General features: G+C 35.1%; 1 protein-coding gene across 7 annotated transcripts in view; it reads left to right on the top strand.

Moving 5' to 3' along the window:
• Positions 1-21,006, top strand: part of CEP290 (centrosomal protein 290) — a 56,005-nt gene that overhangs the window by 1,950 nt on the left and 33,049 nt on the right. For 4 of the 7 annotated variants that reach the window (XM_066183347.1, XM_066183345.1, XM_066183343.1 and 1 more), the window contains exons 2-26: positions 180-236; positions 748-877; positions 1,016-1,093; positions 1,439-1,508; positions 1,738-1,784; positions 2,070-2,213; positions 2,409-2,462; positions 3,125-3,277; positions 3,620-3,802; positions 4,153-4,242; positions 4,318-4,440; positions 6,289-6,412; positions 6,940-7,112; positions 7,527-7,689; positions 8,310-8,410; positions 8,509-8,596; positions 9,064-9,176; positions 9,959-10,043; positions 11,168-11,310; positions 11,479-11,643; positions 12,592-12,741; positions 13,751-13,866; positions 16,573-16,675; positions 18,330-18,560; positions 19,703-19,876. In XM_066183347.1, coding sequence (XP_066039444.1) covers positions 776-877; positions 1,016-1,093; positions 1,439-1,508; positions 1,738-1,784; positions 2,070-2,213; positions 2,409-2,462; positions 3,125-3,277; positions 3,620-3,802; positions 4,153-4,242; positions 4,318-4,440; positions 6,289-6,412; positions 6,940-7,112; positions 7,527-7,689; positions 8,310-8,410; positions 8,509-8,596; positions 9,064-9,176; positions 9,959-10,043; positions 11,168-11,310; positions 11,479-11,643; positions 12,592-12,741; positions 13,751-13,866; positions 16,573-16,675; positions 18,330-18,560; positions 19,703-19,876 — 2,973 coding nt within the window. In that variant the 5' untranslated portion in view covers positions 180-236; positions 748-775. The remainder of the gene's footprint in view (positions 1-179; positions 237-747; positions 878-1,015; positions 1,094-1,438; positions 1,509-1,737; positions 1,785-2,069; positions 2,214-2,408; positions 2,463-3,124; positions 3,278-3,619; positions 3,803-4,152; positions 4,243-4,317; positions 4,441-6,288; positions 6,413-6,939; positions 7,113-7,526; positions 7,690-8,309; positions 8,411-8,508; positions 8,597-9,063; positions 9,177-9,958; positions 10,044-11,167; positions 11,311-11,478; positions 11,644-12,591; positions 12,742-13,750; positions 13,867-16,572; positions 16,676-18,329; positions 18,561-19,702; positions 19,877-21,006) is intronic. The other 3 variants (XM_066183349.1, XM_066183344.1, XM_066183346.1) reach the window with 3 other exon arrangements.

Below are 21,006 nucleotides of genomic sequence, written 5' to 3'. Positions count from 1 at the left end.
ACTGTTCTAGTTAGCTTTATTTCTTTCATAATTTTTCTTAACCATTTGTGCTAGTAGATTAAAAATGTTCTGTTCTAAACTTGGCAGAATTTGCTTTTTGAAATTTTGATCCGAAAGTCTAGAGACAGCTCCAAAGAACAGAATAACCGAAGATTTCCAATCCCTTCTGCCTTTTTCAGATACTGCATTGACTTTCACGTTTGTGAGAAATCACTGTGTCCCACAGCAACCAGTAGGTAAGCAGTAGAAGAAAACTTTCCACCACTTTCTGATGAGATTTTTCTAAGTTTCCAGGTTGATTAATGTCCTTTGTCAATTCAAGTATTCTAATCAAAAAGAAATGATGTGTAATACAGTGTCAAGAAGTTGGTGCTCACAGTATCAACCTAAGAAGGTGTTGGTTGTATTTTAAATATTTGAAATAATTATTTTTGTGTTTGTTCATTGGCATAAAAATACCACATAAAGAGGTGGGGAAAAAAACAAGGATATTGAAGTTAAGATACAGGTTTCCTGTGTCCTGATCTTTACTGTCATTGAGTATACATGGTGTGATTTTTAACATAAAGAAAAAACAATTTTATTATAGCCTCCTAGTTTGGAATAGACCAAAATGTGAACAGAATATTAATCAGTGTTACTGTTATTAGAATCATCTGGTGTGTTCTGCGGCCAGCCTCCATTAAATCATTTGACCTAAAATTAGTTTGCATTGATAATACCTGATAACTGTTATTTTAATCTTAGTTCCAGGAAAAAAAATCATACCTTCAATATGGCACCCATTTTAAGTTGGAAGAAGCTCATGAAAGTTGATCCAGATACTCTGCCTCATCAAGAGGATCTAGCAGACACATTGCTGGATATCATGTTCAAGGTGCTTGAGAAAAAGGGAACGTGAGGGTTTTGTTATACCTTCTTCCCTAAACTGTCTCTGGTGCTTCACACACATGAAATATTTATTTTGTGGATTTCATTGATATTAGTGTAAAACCACTTTTGTCTCTTTCCTTAGATTGATGGGAAAGACTTAAAAACTGAAACTCCAGAAAAAATGATACACCTTTTTAAAATTACTCAATCACTACTGAAGGTTTGTATTTTCAGGCTTAATTTCTTCAATTCTGCAGACACATTTGTTTATTTTTTTGTTTAAATGGAAGCATCATTATTCCTTTTTCCCCCTGTTCCTGAAAATACTGTTTACTCCCAAGGTAATTTATATACTAAATGTGTGCTTGCACCAGAGTGCCTTCTTGTATAGGTACTGGAGTTTAGTAGTGGGAAATGAAGTGAGTTGGAATAACATAGGTATATAGATGGAAAACTCAAATAAATTTCTCAAAATAAATATGTTTTAAACATGAAGTCTATGGAACAATCTTTTAATTTATGGTGGTAGTAAATATTTCTTTGCTTGCTATGCTTCTTTTCTTAGATGAAAACCCAAGAGGTAGAATTGGCACTAGAAGAAGTTGAAAAAGCAGGCGAAGAGCAAGCCAGATGTGGTAGGCAAGCTTTTTTTATGCTGTTCCTAAATGATTTGTTAAATGTGTTTTCTAGATTTTTGCTCTTGCTGTTTTGTGGCTATTTTTTAGAGAACTGGACAAAATACCAACTGCTCTAAAGTCAGTTGCTTCAATGAAGCAGAATATTTAAAGTCTAAGGTTAGCCATTGTTGTTTTATGTGTTTTTTACCTTACTGGGTAATTCACTATATCTGTTCTATTTTAACAGAAAATAATTTTAAAACCAAGCTAATGAAACTTCAAAATGAATTAGAGGTATGTTTTAAAATTTTGTTAGTGTATAGAGTGCTCTGGTGGGGTCTTTCAATTATTTTATTTTAGACTAGTATGCAGTCTTGTAAAGTGATGGAATAGCCCTACATTTAGGCAAATGCTTTTAATTGGTTTTTTGAATATGCACCAGTCTTGGGTGAATAATTACTTGACTATTTATACTTGAAAAATCCCATTTATTTTAGTCTTATCATCTACTTTGCTTTTTTATATTCTTTCTACTTTGAGTACCTACTATATTTATAATGTTATTTTAATGCTCATAAGATGGCACAAAAATCTGCTGGTGGTCGTGATACTCGTTTTTTGCGTGATGAGATCCGCCAGCTGGAAAAACAATTGGAACAAAAAGAGAGACAGTTAACAGATACAGAAAAAGAGTTGGAAAAGGAGAAGAAAGTGAATGAACAGGTAAGAAGGACTTGAGGTTGACATTTCTAGAAGCTGTTCTTTCAAACATTTTGAAAAGTTGATATGCTGAAAAAAGCATCTGAAATTAAAAAAAAAACACTAATGAAATAGGATTGCTGTGCATTTGTTTTCTTTTTTTGTTTCTGGAGTTCTTTGTGGTGTCAGTGATGCATATAAAGGTTTTCTGTCTTGTAGCTTGCTCTTCGAATTGAAGGTGCTGAAAATGAAAATATCAGATTCAGGAGAGAGGTTAGCAAAAATTATTGCTGATTTACTGTATTTTCAACTTTTTAAATAAATATATTACTATATTTATGTACTTATAATTTTTGGTGTTATGTTTAATTTTGGAGCATTTCCTGTTTACTAGTGCAAAGTAAATATGTAGTACCTCTGCTCCAATGAAACAGTTAATTGAGGTCAGGAAGTCTCTACATTTCAATTTGAATAGTCCTACTGTGCATTAGCATGGCCTGGATTTCGGGTTTTGAATTTTTAATACTTTTCTTAAATATTTATTGACAAGTAGATTTGTTTAATTATTGTCCTGGAGTTAAACTTTGATAATAATTTGTCATATATGTGCATACATATATGTGTGCAAGCAGAAGTATAACAAAAGCTATTTTATTTTGTCTCTATATTGATTAATTTATTGATTAGTCTTCCAAAAGCAAAGCTAATTTCTAATATTTTTCATGCTTTGTTCTCTTGGTCTTGTTTTTTCCTTTTTAATATGAAGAAAAAGCGCAAAAAGAAAAAGGTGAGGCTTATAAGACTTTTAAAAGAAGACTGTAGGAATTTGGATGGGGTTTGCGTGTCATAGCTCTTTGTGTTAGCTCTCTAGAAGTGCAACAAGTTTGTCTTCAACTCTGAGAAATGGATTTAAGTTCAAATTGCTTTTTGTGCAGAATGAACAATTGCGTCAGGATGTAGTTGACTATCAGAGGCAAATATATTCTCAAAAAGAAGCAATTCCATTACGAAGAGGGGAGGTTTCTGATTACTCTTCACAGCTGTCCAAAAGAAGCTCTGAGCTTGTCCAGTATTTGGATGAAATTCAGGTAAAAATCTATTCATTCTATTGAGTAGCTATCTGGGTTTTCCTGACCGTAGTGTCTCTCATGACTCTGTATCAATTTAGGGATAAAGTCATATGGAGTATGGGAATTCATAATATGGTAGGGTTCTGTCATACATACAGTCTGCATCTATGAATTTGGCAGAGGTAGTGAAATTACTGACAGGGAGAGAGATATGTCTTATTTGCTGTTTGGATTTGTTGAAATTGATAACCTAGAGGGGAAATACTCTATTCTGTTCTAATTTTGTGTAAGACTTCCAAGTTCTTATGTAGGTATTAAGATGGGCACTTTCTAAAAGCAGTGTTTTCTTTATTGTTTCAGAACTTGACTGAAGCTAATGAGAAGTTAGAGATTCAAAACCAAGAAATGAGGAAAAACCTTGAGGAATCAGTGCAAGAAATGGAGAAGATGACTGATGAATATAGCAAAATGAAACTAATTGTGCAACAGTCTGATATTATTATGGATGAGTTGAGAAAAGAGACAGATCGGTACAAATTCCAAGTAAGAAATGACTCACTATTTAGTGTAATTTTTAGGTTTCTACTCTGTTTTCATATTTTAGCTTAAGTTAAAACCTTCTATCTATGCAATTAAAACTATACACTCCTCTAAAGTAATGCTCTTTAAAAGTAGTGTGATCTTTGAATGTGGTACAGATTTTAAAATTTGACTGCAGATCACATTTTTTTTTAATAGAACATTATTCATGCACTCTTTTCAAAAGTCATTCCTTTGCTGTTGTAATAATAATCTGTTAAATATTATGTACTTGATGTAGTGTGTTTTTGCATATATACATGTTAGGCCCAAACCTTTTTGTAATGTGATGTTCATCCAAATGGCATGTCTAGGTTCAGGATCTTTCAGACCAGTTGAAAGCAAAGAATGAGGAAGATGATCCACTCATGGCAGCTGTAAACACAAAAGTTGAAGAATGGAAGGTATGTTTTAGTACTTTTAAAATCCTTTTTAGGAATTACTTCAAGTGTTCTGATGGTATTTTATCTTCTTTTCAGAAAATCTTAGCTTCAAAAGATGATGAACTCCTAGAGTATCAGCAAATGTTATTTAACTTGGAAGAGAAAATGAAAATGGTCCAACTTGATGTAGACAGAAACAGTATACTGTCCCTTCAGCAGGTACAGTTCAAATGAGATATTGCACACATAGAGATCACCATTAACTGGATATGCTATTGACCAAATATATATTTAGTCTTTCATAGTTTGCAAATACGAAATGCGTAATTTTGAGAATTAATGAGACTGATCGATTCATTCCACTGCAAAGTTAGCTTAATAAACAATGTACAAAGAAAACTTCTCTGTACATATGTATGTATTCCCTGAACTCTTGGTAGCTGGCTCTGCTACTTTCATATTTATCTTTCTTACTATTATGAAGTGTTTCTAAAATATGGCTTAGCTTCTGTCCACTAAATTTGTTAGTTAAGGAGCAGTCTTACCTAGTGCTTACTTTTCTGTGTTCATTTGTCTCATCTGATTGACTCTGTGGTTCATCATATGATAGAGCTAGCTGAATTTGTGTATCTTTCATATTCATGAAAAATTACATAGTTCTTCATGATTTTGAATGTCTCCACTTTCTTAAAAAACAGAGCTCTCTCCCAGTCCCCCCAAAATAACGTGGTCCATTAGGAATCCAGAAATAGTCTCTATAGAAAGCATACTCTCTGATTCCGGGATGATTTACTGCCTTGCTTCAAGTTTTTAAAATAAATTGTAATGACATTTATGTTACATTTTGGGTTCTTATAAACTGAGCAGTATGGTGAGATACATTTATGCAGTCTTTCAAACGTAGTGACAGATAGCTTCTCAAGAGAAAAACACCCTAAAGTACAAATCAGGCTTAGGTATCTGAAGAGGAAAGTAGCTGAAAGGAACTTGGATGAGCAGCTGCTTGGTTTTAGCTAATTAGATGGCTATAGAGGTTGCTTTTTTGGGGGGGGGGGGGGTGGGGAGGGAGGGAGAGGGCATTCTTAGCATGGAATTTTGAAATGTTTTGTAGAAATAAGCATGTATTTTAAGCAGACGTTTAAAAATTAAATCAGATTACTGCTCAGGTTCTCACTCTAAATGGACTGAGCTTGCTGTCCTTCAATGTATGTTTATATTCTAAAGGGTTATATCTAGGTTTTTACAACATTGCTAAGCTCTCCACTTTTAGGTTTCAAATGTGGTTATATTTGTAAGAAAGCCTGAAAATTGTTTTTTAGAACATTGTGTAAAGTATCCAAAGTATAAAGTAAGGACCTTGAGATTTGTACATTTTTAAAATTACATTATTATTATTTTATGTTTTATTCTTATTAATGCCTGTAACTTTTTTAAAGTCTCTTTATCTTTTACCACTTTTTTTATTAATCACAGAAAAAATAGCATTAAGCTTTCTATGTTGTTTCTAAAGTACAAGTAGAGAAATAGGATAGTATACAGAAGTCACTTCCACAGTCTGTGTACCTATGAATGTAAATACATCCAAAACAAGATATGATACGAATTTTTAGAAGATGGATGGTTTGCTGAAAGGCTGTCTGCAATTCACGTGTCATGTGTGATGAATTGTTAGTCCTTGCAATCTTGAACTTGTATGTCTCAGTTCCCAATGGCAATTGTTTATGAGGAAACTGCCAGAATCCTGTATCATCTGAAACTTTTCATCTAACATTGGCAAACTCTAAGAGTACTGTTTCCATTTAAAATCATTATACTAAAATGCTGCTTGTTTTTCTGTGTTTGAGTGCTTTATTTTCTTCTTTATTTTTCCTGCTTTGCATTTATATACCGAACTTCTAGATAATATCTGAGCTCTCTGTTGTAAGTATAGTGTATTTGGTGTTCTGTAAATTGTTTTGTATTAGCTACATGTCACTTCTTCATTTTGTATATGGTGTTCTGTATTGGTAGTTTGCCTGTCAGTAAAGAAGGATCCTTTAGTGGAGTTTGTTTTTTGTGCGTACCTAGGGTGTGCAAGAGCGAGATGCTCAGATAAGATTGCTCACTGAGCAAGTTGAACAGTATACAAAAGAAATGGAGAAAAATGCATTCGTGATTGAGAAATTAAAAGATGATCTCCAAAAAGGTAAAGGTAACATGACTATTTTGTATTAATGTCAAAATCAGTAAAATCAGAAACCACAAATTTACTGTGCATTCTTTATTTTTTTAGAAGTACAGGAAAAAATTGCAGTATTTGAGTAATTTTAGTCTCTGATCTTTTTTCTTAATTTTCTTTTATTAAACATTTGTGAAGAGTTTAAATTTATCCAGATTAACTCACTGGGTTTTATGGGTAATAAAATTATACCTGATCTGTAAAAGTTAGGGCATAACATACAAAGTCTTACTCCATCAAGAATTGAAAAGGAATAATAGCATGCAATTCCAAATACATTCTGATGTCCCTACTGTGCACTTATGATAAATATTGTGTGAAGGAAATGTTAGGGGAAGAAAACCCAACGTCTTAAATGTAGCGTCTAGTAATTTCCAAATTAAAAAGAGCAGGAAATAAAAATCTCCTTTATAATGTTTTCTGAAGTGTTTCTGTCTTGATTAGTGGCAGATGACAAGAATTTGTAGTTGAATTGTAAACATCCAGGTTTTTCTTTCCAGGTCACTCATCTCTTACTCAGCAGAACCAAATTGGGGATATGCAAGAAAAGTTAAAAATGCTAGAAGAGAGAACTATGGAGGCTGAGAAATCAGCAGAATTGGCAGAAGCACATGCTAGAGAAAAAGACAAAGAACTTGTTGAGACTTTGAAAAGAATGAGAGACTATGAACTGGTAAACAGTTTGTCAGAGTGGAGAGGGTATTAATCATATTTTAAAGAGAGTGTTTTGTCCTCCCATATTTATTTAATTATTCTAATTAAAAATTAAATAAATTACTTTTATGCCCTTCTCTTTCCTTCTTCCCTATTGAACAGTAATTAAACACTCAAGATATGATTCTTCAAAGGATCATGTAGTTGAAAGATTCACTTTTGAAATATGCATGCTCCTCTGTAGTCAAAGTCAGATTTATAGGATCTGCTTTTTATTTGGTAACTTTTTTCACTAAGCATAGTGTAGAAGAGTGATAGAGATTGAAAATCAGTTTTTCTTGTCTGTGTAATGATGAAAGAAAGATTCATGATCTATTTCAGAAGGTCTTCTATTGGTTGTTTTGTTCTTACTTCCTGTGTGGGGTTTTTCCAGGGAATATATGGCTTGGAAGAAGCTGTTGCTGAAATCAAAGATTTAAGAAAGCAAGTCAAAATACGAGAACATGAGATTGAGTCATTAATTAAGGAAGTCAATAAACTTGAACTTAAAATAAATGACTTCCTTGATGAAAATGAAGAACTCAGAGAGCGCTTAGGTATGCTGTATCCAGTACATGTTCAGTTATTTGTTGTGTAAAAATTGAAGTAGGATTCTGTAGTGGAATTTTTTTACTATACCAAGTCACTGGAAATAATTTATTACAGTCTGCCAATATTTCCAAGTAGTTTTAATTAATTTGGACAAACTACATGAATGAACTTGGCTTACAGGTTCCTTTGACTGTAGAAAGTAGGAGAATAGGTACTCTTTTTTGGTTTTGATTCATCTTTGACCACACAGTGCTTAATAAACTTCATAATATGGTATTTGGAAATCACAGCATCCTGAAGTTGTAATGCTAGATGAAACACACAGAGAAAACTTCAGATAGGCTTATTTTAAAATAGAAGAATTTAAACATAAATAAAATTAATTTTGGGTGCCACTTTATTGTATTTTCGGTTTTGAGTAACCGAGGTAAAATTAATCTTTCTTCTGCTCTTAATACATGGAGTATAAGATGTGTGTTTGTTATATAGATAGTTATATATTTTTGTAATTCAACGAATTCCTTTTTTAACTCTACTTCTCTAGTTAGGATCTTACATAAATTAACTTCATTACCTAACATTAATGTTCCTCGTTAATGAATAACTGTGATAAACTTTGTTTTAGGTCTTGAGCCAAAGACAATTATTGATTTAAATGAATTCAGATACAGCAAAGCACTGAAACAGCAGCAATACAGAGCTGAAAACCAGATTCTTTTGCAAGAAGTAAGTGATAAATCCTATTTTTGTGTAAGAGCTATGTAATAAAAATGCATTTGAACAAAATGAAATATGGATCTGAATATCTGAATAATAATATGCAGATTGAAAGACTTGAAGAGGAAAGAATTGAACTGAAAAAACACATTCGTAAGTTGGCTCAGGAGAAAGGAAGAAGAGTTGCAACAATAGGTAGGATATTTTTAATATAAACTGTCCTTTCAAAAACATTCTGTTTATACTTAAGCACAAACATTCTGTTTATAGTTAATTTAGCTATCTTATATTTATTAATTTGTTTAAATTTAAAGGCTAAATACATTGCATTGAATCTGTAGGAAGAGATGAGTGGTTTTGGATTTCCTGATCTTTCAGCCCAATGTCTGCTTGAGTTGTGATGACTTGTAATGCATCACTGAGCCTTCTGTCATTGCCTTGCAATAGGTGCAGGATGATCTCCCCAAAATTTCCTGTAAATCTGCATAATTCATGGATTTCAAAATTTTAAAAATTTAAGTTCCGTACCACTCAGGGCGCCATAAGGCTCAGATGGAAAGGTAGAAAACTAGAACTCAGACATAAATGAAGTGTATTCTTTTTATTGGAGACCAAGTAAAATTTCCTAATAATTTATTACTTGTACATCTGCTTGCACTTAGAATTGGATGCTGATAATATGCAGATGACTGATAGCTTTACTGAAGAGAAGGAAAAGAATAGAAGGAAGTTGGATTTCCTGAGCAGACATGACATTGCTGAAGTAGAAGCAAAGGTAGGTTCATAAAGCAAGTTTATGAACATTTCTTGTATTTCTCTTTCAAAAATTAAAACCACATATTTTATAAATATTTGTTAAAATGCTTATCTAGGGGCTTTTATTGACTGTTTTTAAAAAATCCCAAAATGAATAATCTGCAATATTTTTTAGAAGACTAGTTAATATTCTGTATTTTTTGTAAATACATCTTAGCAGCTCATGTAATGTGGAGTGCAGAAACATGCAGATAGTGCCAGCTGAAATTCTGAAGACAGAGAAAAATATAGCTGAAAACAGAAAGGCTATTTTCAGCTATATTTCTATTTAGAAGGGAAATCTACATACAAGAACTTCTGGCATACATGAGAATTCAGATCACTTGGAAAAACGCAGAAATGCTTATTCAGTTCATTTAGGTTTTAAGCTTATGTGATAGAGTGGCAACCAGTTAAACACAAGTGTAATTTTGAAGCTCTTGGTGTTTTCATATCACTAGAGCTACAACTTACAGACTTCTGGTTTGTACCAGACCACTATTCCAGCTGCTGCATGACCCAAGAGTATGTATTTCGTTATGGACAGTGTTATATGGGATACACCTTTTGTAACTATTCCAGTGAATCCATTTCTATTCCTATTTAGGCAGGAAATCATTATGTGGATGGGGAAATTTTCATGACTGCATATTTCAAATTTGAAGAAGTCTGGGACTAAAATACTAAACTGCTAAAATTAGATTCTGCGTATTTTTTTGTCTAGAAGAAACTTTTTTTTTTAAAATGTTTTTCATTCTTTAGAATGAATATCTTGCAACTGAATTACGTGAGAGAGAGAGAGATTTGGAGAAGAACAGGACTCTAATGGCCAAATTTCAATCTAAATGTAAGTTGCAACCTATTTTAAAACTAGGGAATGTTATCAGGTATGTGTAGATAGTTTGCTTATTTAGTTGTTCTGTTTCTGTAATTGTGGTCATAAATACCTGGCCTGTTAAAAAAAATCTTGTGTTTATATTAGTGTGTATCTTTGTGTGTATATGTAAATATACATATATAGTTACCAAACCAATGATAGGACATGAAACATAGTTTATTCACACTAAATACATTAAAATATTATCTCTCATGTTTTTCCTTTTTGATTCAGACCTGGTAAAGGCTTAAGTGTGTGAGTAATCCCACTTGTAACAATTATACAGCTTATGTAATTGTAGGGCTTTTCTGGCTCGAAGGAGGTGTTGGGGAATTAGAGCCACTTGCTGCTTACAAATATATCCATGTTAGCTGAAGTGCACTGCTTGAAAGCTCAGAAATAAAAATAATTCTAATTTCTCTGGACAAGAAGCTTAGTTTTCCCCCAGAGAATGTGAATTCTTAAAATTCTTTTTGAATTTTCAAAACAGGCTTGGTGAAACTAAAGTTTTTTGCAGTTCACCCCTGTGTGTTCAGTATGATTAGCCATATTGTTCGAATCCAGAGAATGTCCTGACAAGTTTGTTGTCTTCTTTTTTAGTTTACAGACTTCTCGTTTTGTGCTGGAAATTGGAATTTCATTGAGAAAATACAGGTGGTAGGAGTCTTGAGAGTCCTTGACAGCCACATAATTTAAAAGCTCCTTTTTTCTCATTCTGAAGAAGAAATTCAGGCAATTCCTACATACCCTATTGTTACACCCAGACATTTCCATTTCTGAACTGGTAAAAGTCAAGCAGGCTACTGAGGAAGTTTAAAGTGAAATAAACATTGAAGACTGGAAGGTTCAGCGAAGTCAGTTGTGTTCCCTTGAAGCATTTAATTATTTTTTTCTTAATATTTCATCAGTAAGATACACCTCCCAGATTTTCCTAGCAGGTCTTGATTTTAATTTCATAATTGGTTATGTCTGTGTATGTATAATATGAACATTCTTTTAATTTATCAAATCAACAAGTATCGTGATGAAATATGCTAGGAAACCTTGAATCATTTTTTCAGTGCTTTTTAACAGATTTGCAACTTTTATTACAGTAAAAGAGTTATCAGAGGAGAATAAACAACTTGAGCAAGGAATGAAAGAAATATTGCAAGCCATCAAGGAGATGCAGAAGGATTCTAATATAAAGGGAGGAGAAACAGCCTTAATAATCCCTAGTCTGGATCGCTTAGTTCATGTAAGCTTGTTTTCTAAATTGTTATTTAGCTTTATAGGATTTACAGGGTTAAAATGTCATGCTTTTTGCTAATTTCATATAGTCTAAACTTGAGGGCTCCAGTTTACTCTGAAAAAACTAAAGCTTTTCTACACCTTTTCTTTGTTAATTAACTGTTTACTGCATTAGGCAATGGAGTCAAAGAATTCAGAGGGTATCTTTGATGCCAGTGTGCACCTGAAAGCCCAGCTTGACCAGCTTACAGGGCGAAATGAGGAATTGAGACAGGAGCTCAGAGAGACTCAGAAGGAGGCAACAAGTTTGTCTAATCAGCTGGCAAGTGCCAATGAAAAGGTATGTAATTTATTTTATATAATTTATTTTCTACTTCAAAAGTGGCTGTTCTGATAATTTAGAACAATCCACATGATCTAGAAGACACTGAATTTAACTTGTGAAACGGTGTCGTACAAATCTTTCTGAAATTTATGTAGTAGACCTATGATTTTGTCCTTTTTAACTTCAGATCTTATTCTTCTTAATGTTACTTTATCCTTCTAATATTCCATCAGGTTAAACACCAAGTATGCCTGTCTTCTGGGGAGAGCTGTGTCCAAAAAAGCTCACAGATCTATTTCTTCATAAAAGCCAGGAGTCTTAGATTTTTTTATTTATAAATATGTAACAGAAATTAAGTGCTTGAAATGATGAGCCGTTCTGTAAAGTCCTATATCTTGTTTTAAGTTGTACAATTTTTTCTGTGGAGTAGTTCTTCCAGGGAAGGAATGAGGAATGAAATACTATCTTACAAGAAGCCAAGTTTAAATTTGCCTTTTATGACAGCATCTTTGGTGATGCAAAAAGATTTGCCAGAAACTAATCTTCTAAAATAGCGTTTTACATACTCTTAGAGAACCAGAGAACTTTCAAATTAATTGAAAAGTGAAAGATCTGTTTAGAAAAAGCTGTCAAACAACCACTGCAATAATTCTTTGCAAAACTTACTCTTAGTAAAGGAGTAGGAATGCGCTGTGTTTTAAACAATTTGGAATAAAACGATGATATATAGTTGCCCTGATTGCTGGGGTAATTTGATAAATTTGGATGAATTTATTATACATCTATTGATTTATGAAATCATAGCATTTTTAAAAGGCTATTTTAAGAAGTATTAGAATGTTTCATGTAAGTGAAAATTAATTAGGTTCTTAATAACAACTGATGTAGTAATATATTTTTCATCATTTTTTAATCTAATAGCATGAGCTAATTCTTTATGATGGTTTTGTGTCCTGTCTTTAGATTGAGCAAATGAAAAATGAAATTTGCTTACTACGTGAGTCAGAAGGTGCCAATATTGTCTTCCAAACAGTGAATCTTCCAGAAGGAATGGCTCCTTCAAGTGTTAATACAATTAATTCTCTGAACGAATATTTAATACATCTTACACAGGTAACTCATGTATTCCTTGAAATAAAGAATATTCATAACATATATCTAATTCCTCTAAAATCCAGTAGTATTCCATGTATGAACATGAGAGATCTCTCCAAAATTATTTTGGTGTTCCAACATCTACTAAACTCTTTGGGATATTCTATACTTAAAGCTGTAGGTATTTTGTTGTGCTGTAAGCCTGAAAGGTAATAGCTAACTAAATTTTGGACAGAAATTCAGATTTTTTTTGTTTTAAGTCTGATTTTTGATCTAAATATTTGCCCACTCTTCCTTCTACTTCCACAGTTGCACTCTTTCTATGAAAAATTCTCTCTTACTGCTGTCTGGATTCCACACCTGAGTCTGCATATGCAAATCCTACTTGAACAGTTTTTCCCTATAGAGCCAAGGTCTCTATTAATTTACTATATGAATTTTCATTCCATTATTTGTCAAAAATACATCAACAACTGTAAATGAAGGCATAAATACATTGAAACAGATTCCAGTGATTCCCATGAGAAGCATAGCAAACAGGCTGTAGTAATGAAGAACTATTTCAGAATCAGAGTAAAACAAAAAGTTACCTTTTTATTGTTATTAATTTATCTTTTTCTGTCTTTGATAATTTTTTTTATTTTTTCATTAGAGAAAATTTTTTCAACTCTGTATGCTTGTATAGTAGAAGAATATTTGAGAAAATGAGAAGAAAATGCCACTTGCCAGTTAGACATTCAGTTAGTATTCTTTGTGGGCTAGCTACAGGTCATAGTGTTTTGAACATGGAGGGCTGTAACCTGCAGTGCAATTGTGCTCTATTTCATACTGATTAATGAATGCTGAAGCTCATTGGATTTTTTTCATCTGTTGCTTCTAAAGAAAATGCATATTTCATATTTGTAGTTCATGGCAGAAGCATCTATCATGAAAACACAAAGGACTGCCATTTTGATTAAGTTGCTAGTTTCATGTTTAAAACCTACATTAATAATTTCTGTATTTTTATTTTGAAAATATTGATTAGGAACTGGAAAACAAAGAGAAGTTGCTTAAACAATTAGAAGATGCAGTAGAGGACTACAAGCGAAAATTTGCAGTAATTCGTCATCAGCAAGGCTTGCTGTATAAAGAGTATCAAAGGTATTGCTCTCTTTTATGGATTATGAAAGTTCAATTATCTAAATATTTAACTGTCTTGAAACAAGATTTGCTGCTGTGTTGAAGTACTTTGGTTAATGTCATATGTGCTTCTATGTTTGGATATGGACTCCATGCATTTTCTTTAGCCCTGTAAAGATTCAGAAAACTCCTACAAAACCATTTTCTGCTGGACTCTTCTCATGTTGCATATTTTATCATGAGGATTTCATTGTGCTTTCTGCATCTGATATCTTGCATTTTACTAGAACCTGATATGATGGACTCTTTAGTTTCATTTTCTTCTGCTTTCAAGTATGGGTTCTAATAGGTTTTTGGGGGAGGGGAGGGGAGGGGAGGGGAGGGGAGGGGAGGGGAGGGGAGGGGAGGGGAGGGGAGGGGAGGGGAGGGGAGGGGAGGGGAGGGGAGGGGAGGGGAGGGGAGGGGAGGGGAGGAGAGGAGAGGAGAGGAGAGGAGAGGAGAGGAGAGGAGAGGAGAGGAGAGGAGAGGAGAGGAGAGGAGAGGAGAGGAGAGGAGAGGAGAGGAGAGGAGAGGAGAGGAGAGGAGAGGAGAGGAGAGGAGAGGAGAGGAGAGGAGAGGAGAGGAGAGGAGAGGAGAGGAGAGGAGAGGAGAGGAGAGGAGAGGAGAGGAGAGGAAGAAAGCAAACTTCTGTCCAAATACAGTCAGAGATCTCTGAAAATTTCAGGTAGTCAGGATTCTGTGGTTGGTTTTCTTTTGGACTGCTAGTTCTTTTATATGCTTCAGTGAACCTAAATTCCATAAAATTATTCTTATGGTCAAAAAATTAAAAAAGTATTTTCATCTGTTAGGAGGATAGGGATGAATATGATCATTTGGATTTTTCAATTAACAAACTGTTAGTTGGATACTCTCTGGATTCACTGAACAATCACCTGATATTCTGGAATAAAGGTTTAACCTCTCAGAAACTTCTGTTCGTTCTTTGAATCAATTAAATTCCCAGACAATGTTATCTCTTTTTTAGGCATTAAAGAGACAGCTTTTTTACTGAAGGCTGTAATGTACTGCCTCATTTACTGCTAGGTGCGATATCTCCAGTGATAGGGATAAAATGATGATTCAAGGCTCCTTCTCTAAACCAGTTACAGACTGAAGTTACAGGAGGAGATTCTTTGACTTGGCATCCCATTAAAAGTCAGTTGCACTCCAGTCACCAGTGGTGTCCCTCAGGGGTCTGTACTGGGGCCAGTTCTGTTCAATATCTTTATTGATGACATGGATGAGGGTATTGAGTCTTTCATTAGTAAATTTGCAGATGGCACTAAGCTGGGAGCATGTGTCCATCTGCTGGAAGATAGGAGGGCTCTGCAGTGAGACCTGGAATGGTTGGATGGATGGACAGAGTCCAACAAGATGAAGTTTAATAAGTCCAAGTGCCAGGTTCTGCATTTTGGCCACAATAACCCCCTGCAGCATTATGGGGTGGGAACAGAGTGACTGAACAGTGCCCAGGCAGAAAGGGACCTGGGGGTGCTGGTGACGGCAGCTGAACTCAGCCAGAGTGTGGTGGCCAAGAAGGCCAAGGGGATACTGGACTGGATCAGGAATGGTGTGGCCAGCAGGAGCAGGGAGGTCATTCTTCCCCTGTACTCGGCGCTGGTGAGGCCACACCTTGAGTGCTGTGTCCAGTTCTGGCCCTCATTTTAGGGAGGATGTTGAGACACTTGAGGGCGTCCAGAGGAGGCAACGAGGCTGGTGAGGGGCTTGGAACACAAGCCCTGTGAGGAAAAGCTGAGGGAGCTGGGGTTGTTTAGCCTGGAGAAAAGGAGACTCAGAGGTGACCTTGTCACTCTGTACAACTTCCTGGAAGGTGGTTGTAGTCAGGTGGGGGTTGGTCTCTTTCTCCAGGCAGCAACTGACAGAACAAGAGGACACATTCTCCAGCTGCACCAAGGGAAATACTGGTTGGATATTAGGAAAAAGTTTTTTACTGAAACAGTGATAAAGTATTGGAATGGTCTACCTGGGGAGGTGGTGGAGTCACCATCCCTGGATGTGTTTAAAAAAAGACTGGATGTGGCACTCGGTGTCATGGTTTAGTTGAGGTGTTAGGGCTTGGGCTGGACTTAATAATCTTGAAGGTCTCTTCCAACCCAGTCATTCTATGAATTCTGTGAACCATTTTTTGAACTAGCCTAAACTGTGCCATATAGTCTATAGGAGTTTCCTTATTAGACATGTATGAAAGATCATAGTTTGTTTCATTTTTCCAAATAAATGTAAATGGATAGAGAAGAGTAGTTTGGGCCAAAGTGAAGCTAAATAAGCTGAATTTTTTTATGTTTTGGGTGTGGTTTTCATTGAAATAACAAAAAGGGTGGGAAGTTATGTCCTTTAAGCATCTGAAATAAAAAGAAATGTAATAGAAGGAAAGATTTGCAGGCAAAAAAGTAGGAAAGCAAGGCATATCTATCTCTGCATTATAATATGCATTTGAAGAACAAATAAGACACTGTAGAATTATTTTCATCATTTAACCAGCTGTAGGCTAAACAGAGGATATTTTTTTCAGTAATCCATCTACAATTTATCATTTGCCTTTCAAATTATATTACTGCTAAAAGTAAATAGCTTGGTTTGCTGTATTTCAGAATTGCTGTTGAAGTTACAGTTTTTAAAATCATCAGGTCTTTCATTATAATAAACAAAAATTCGTTACTGTTTTAGTCAAAAAGAAAGCTGGCAAAAAGAATCAGAAAATATTAAAGAGGAAATGAAAAAACTAGAAGAGCAAAAAGAACATGATGCAATGAAAATAAAGGCATATTCTGTAAGTAATTTTGTTGCTTTAATTTTTCAAAAAGATTTTAGCACATAGAACAGAGGTTTTATTACACTGCTTCAGTTTGTTAGATAGGGAAAATGTGTACACACAGCTCTTGTGTGTGCCCCAGGGTGCTGTGTACACATGAGGGTGCTGCAGTGTTGTGTGTGCCCCTTGGCCTTCCTGCAGTCTGCTAATTCATGCACTGGGGATAAATCACCCCAGGAGGTCACATCCCACACCTGAGATGTGGGTCCCTAACTTTTGGCCACCATCTGGAGTGCTGAAGTGTTTTGTCCTACAGGGAAGAATCACTCAGTAATACTCAGAAGATGCGGGGGCAGTGGAGAAGCTTCTGAAGCTGAACTAGGTTATGAGTGCTGCATTTTAAGTCTTCCTGCCCCTACTGTTAAAAGTTTTAATGCTTTATTATGCCAGTTTTAAAGCTGACATCTTCTTTATTTGAAGTCTCTAATTTTATGGTTACTAATCAGTCTGGTTAATGGTGGTCTTTCTCTTTAAGATTATCAGTTTTGAGCAAATGCCTTCTCAGGCTGTCTTGGGTATTCTGTTCACACTATTTACACTCTCACTGCTCTCTGGACAGTAGTTGTTACCCAGGCTGTTTGATTGGGAGGAGGAGCACGCAAACAATACTTTGGAAAACACAATAGTTTACACTAAGAATTAGGGTTACTACTTTCAGTTGCATCTAATTATATATAAATTGTTAGTGTATATGAGTCAGTGTTTCAGAAAAATAGGAAACCGAATTCATCTTTCTATTTTGATTACTTCACCAAGTCTGAATTCAATATTACATTAAGAAAACTTGAAAGTGTTGGTGGTATTTAGAAGTTCCTGGAATTGATGCAGATGACAGACACAGACATAGTGCAATTTTAAATGGCTATTGTTGTATATGGGCACCAAACTTTGCAAAATTTAACCAAGGCATGTCAGCTACATGTGTCCTTTTAGAGAAGGACAGAAGAGCAATATACCGTAGGTTGTAGAAAGTAACTGGATGTTTAGACAGCTGAGTTCTAGCAGCTCCAGTTTCTACCTGTCTCCTTGGCAAGCTGATGTGTGTGACAGGAAGGCTACAGCTCTCATAACTTTTGTGACTTGAGTTGCCATAGTTTGCTCTCCCCACCACTGCCCCTTCTGGGATTTACACATGCATGCAAACGTGTGTGCACACATGCACATAAATGTTACTATGGAAAGGATTCTGTGGTTACTTTACAAGTATGGGTTTGGTCTTCAAAGTAGGATGTTGTTGGGGTTTGTTTGGACTTCTGTTTTGTTTAGAAAATTGTTCCAATCCATTTTTTTTGTTCTAGTATAAATGGGAAGACTGATGACAGTAAATGCAGAGAACCAGTCTTTCTAAATTTTGAAAGTGTCAGCCCTAATTAATGTTCCAGTCAAATGTACTTAGCTTCTGGTTTTGAAGATTCATCTTTTTCTCAGAATATTGTATGTTTGAGCGTATGTTGAGTGTGTGTATATATTTTATTAGCAAAAAGAAATTATTTCAGATGAATTAATGGAATATTTTCCACCTAGATTAAAAAATATACAAGAAATCTTGTGTGTGTAGTTGTGCTTTACCATATTTCTGTACAAGGGGTCTTGTTAAAAAAATGTTTTACAGAATTTACTCGATGCACTTCAGATGGATCCTGATGAAACAAAGAAAGTACTTGCAGAAAATAACAGAAAAATAACTGTTTTACGGGTTAATGAGAAATCACTAACAAGGAAGTGTACCACTTTACTTGAAATGGAGCGGCACCTCAGAAAAGAAAATGAAAAACTGAAGGGTGAAATAACAAATATGGAAACTGCAGTTACAGGGAAGATTGGAAATTTGCAACGATTCAAGGTATGGTTTATAGTAGTAATAGCACACAATTTTATTTTTACAGTTTGGAAAGAAATACCCTTTATTTTTAAATGGAGTTATTACCAGTGTCTTGAATGCATTTCCCAAAAGCTTGCTAATTGCTGTTAAAAATCTTGTAGAAATATTCTTTGTATTTATATAAGCATTGCGACCTGGACAAGCTCAAGAGGTGGGTTCATGGGAATTTCATGTGGTTTAATAAGACAAAGTGCAAGGTGTTGAACCTGGGTCAGGGCAACTCCTGGTGGCCATCCAGGCTGGGGGATGAACAGATGGAGAGCAGTCCTGCTGAGAAGGATGTGGGGGTACTGGTGAATGAGAGGCTGGACATGACCCAGCAATGTGCACTCACAGCCCAGAAAGCCACATGTGTCCTGGGCTGCATCAAAAGCATTGTGACTACTATGAGGAAAGGCTGAGAGAATCTGGATTATTCAGACTGGAAATGAGGAAGCCTCTGGGGTGACCTAAATCTGGCTTTCCAGTATCTGGAGGGAGCCTACAAGAAATATGGAGAGAGACTTTGGACAAGGGTATATGATGACAGGACAAGGGGGACTGACTTCAAACCAAAAGAGAGTAGGTTTAGATTAGATATTAGGAAGAATTTCTTAGCTGTGAGGGTGGTGAGGCACTGGCGCAGGTTGCCCAGAGAAGTTGTGGGTACCTTGTCCCTGGACAAGTGCTCAAGGCCAGGTTGGATGGGGCTCTGAACAGCCTGGTCTAGTGGAAGAGGTCTCTGCCCATGGCAGAGTGGTTTGGAACTAGATAATCTTCAAGGTCCCCTTCCAGCCCAAACTGTTCTATGATTCTGTGATCATCACATGAAACTAAATCTTACTTTTTGGTCTTGCAGGTTGCTAGGGCCTGTATTAATTTTATAACATACATTTTTACAGTGCCTTGAGAGGCAACTATTGATAAAATTACCCAGAGAGTTGGAATATCAGAGAAGCTTTATCAATATTTATTGCAGGTGATTTTTAAAGATAAGCGGTAGTTTAGAAGAATAAACTAATATCAATAGCGCTATATTAAGTATTCTTCTTTTTCCATGGAGTTATTTTATATTTAAATTTCTAGCTGGCCTCAGTAACCTATTGTGTTGATTATTTTCATAGGAAATGGCTTGCTTTAAGATTGCAGCTTTGCAAAAAGTGCTGGATGGTAGTGTGCCATTGTCTGAGCTAGAAGTGGCCAATAAGCAGTACAATGCATTAACTGCTAAATACAGAGAGATGTTACAAAAAGATAATTTGCTTGTGCAACGGACAACAAACATGGAGCACATGGAGGTAATGTTTGTGTTACGTTTTAACCCTAAGGGAAAAAATGGGCAGACAGGAAAGCATTTCATTTTGATTCTTTGTTTTTTTATTTGTTTGCTCTTTAAACTAAGCTTTGGATATGTTCTCTCAGAAATTACTTTTAGTTCTTTAATTACTAAAACAAGGCTGGCAGAATGAATATTTGCTATCATCTTCAGTTTTGGACGTTGTAAGGAAAGTAGAATGAATGTAAACACTTTCAGAGCTTTCTCTCAAAGTATGTACTTTTACTAATTCCCAGCTTTCACAGGAATGGAATGTCCCAAAAAGAGTAAAGCTTTGGAATTTTACTTCCGTAAAAGAGCCCAAAGATTGTTCATAATGTGCTTGCAAAATATTGTAGGCACTGCAAATTTTTAACTCTTCCCGTGAACTTTTATTCTGAAGTAGAAGGGAGTTTCTTCTCAAGAACTGTGAAGTTGGCTTCAAAGATACATTACTACCTCCGACTTTTCATGGGTGGTAAAGAATGAAGGACTCCTATGTCTGTTTTATGGAATTTGATGTGTCTGAAAACTTGCATTGCCTATTTCAGCAACTTCATAGAGCTAGAGAATAATTTAAAAACTAAAAATTGGAAATTAATATGAAGTATTCAATTAGTTTTATTGGTTAATGTGGCAATTTGTATTTCTGTTTGGAGGAATGAGGGAACATTTACAAAACTAACATTTGACACCATATTAGATGCCTAAAAGAACTAAAAGGAATGTGTGATCTGTCTCAAATAGGTATTTATGTGCAAGATTAAGTGTTCTTTGTGGGATGAAGTAATCTTCCAGAAGTATTTCTTTCCCACTGTTAATGAAGTGCTTATATGACAAAGATTTCTCATCTAATTCTAGACGCTGTAGGAGTCACAGTCACTGGTAGTAAATACTCACACAGTATTAGTAGCTGTGACAGTATGATACAGAGGACAAAGACCAACATCTTTACACTTATAAAACATACACACTTTACAAACATATACTCTTCTGTTGCCATATATGTAGGTTATGGGTTGCACACAGGTAAAGTCTGTTAATCTGAAAGATTTCGTAGGTACTAAACATGAAATCTGCTACAATTCAATAGTTTGCTATTACGTTGCAACT

The sequence above is a fragment of the Chamaea fasciata genome, unplaced genomic scaffold (assembly GCF_029207755.1).
Source record: "Chamaea fasciata isolate MVZ Bird 193981 ecotype frontalis unplaced genomic scaffold, bChaFas1.0.hap1 SCAF_5, whole genome shotgun sequence".
Taxonomy (NCBI): Eukaryota; Metazoa; Chordata; class Aves; order Passeriformes; family Sylviidae; genus Chamaea; species Chamaea fasciata.
The sequence above is the reverse complement of the archived record's forward strand: the minus strand, read 5'-3'. Positions and strand labels throughout refer to the sequence as shown.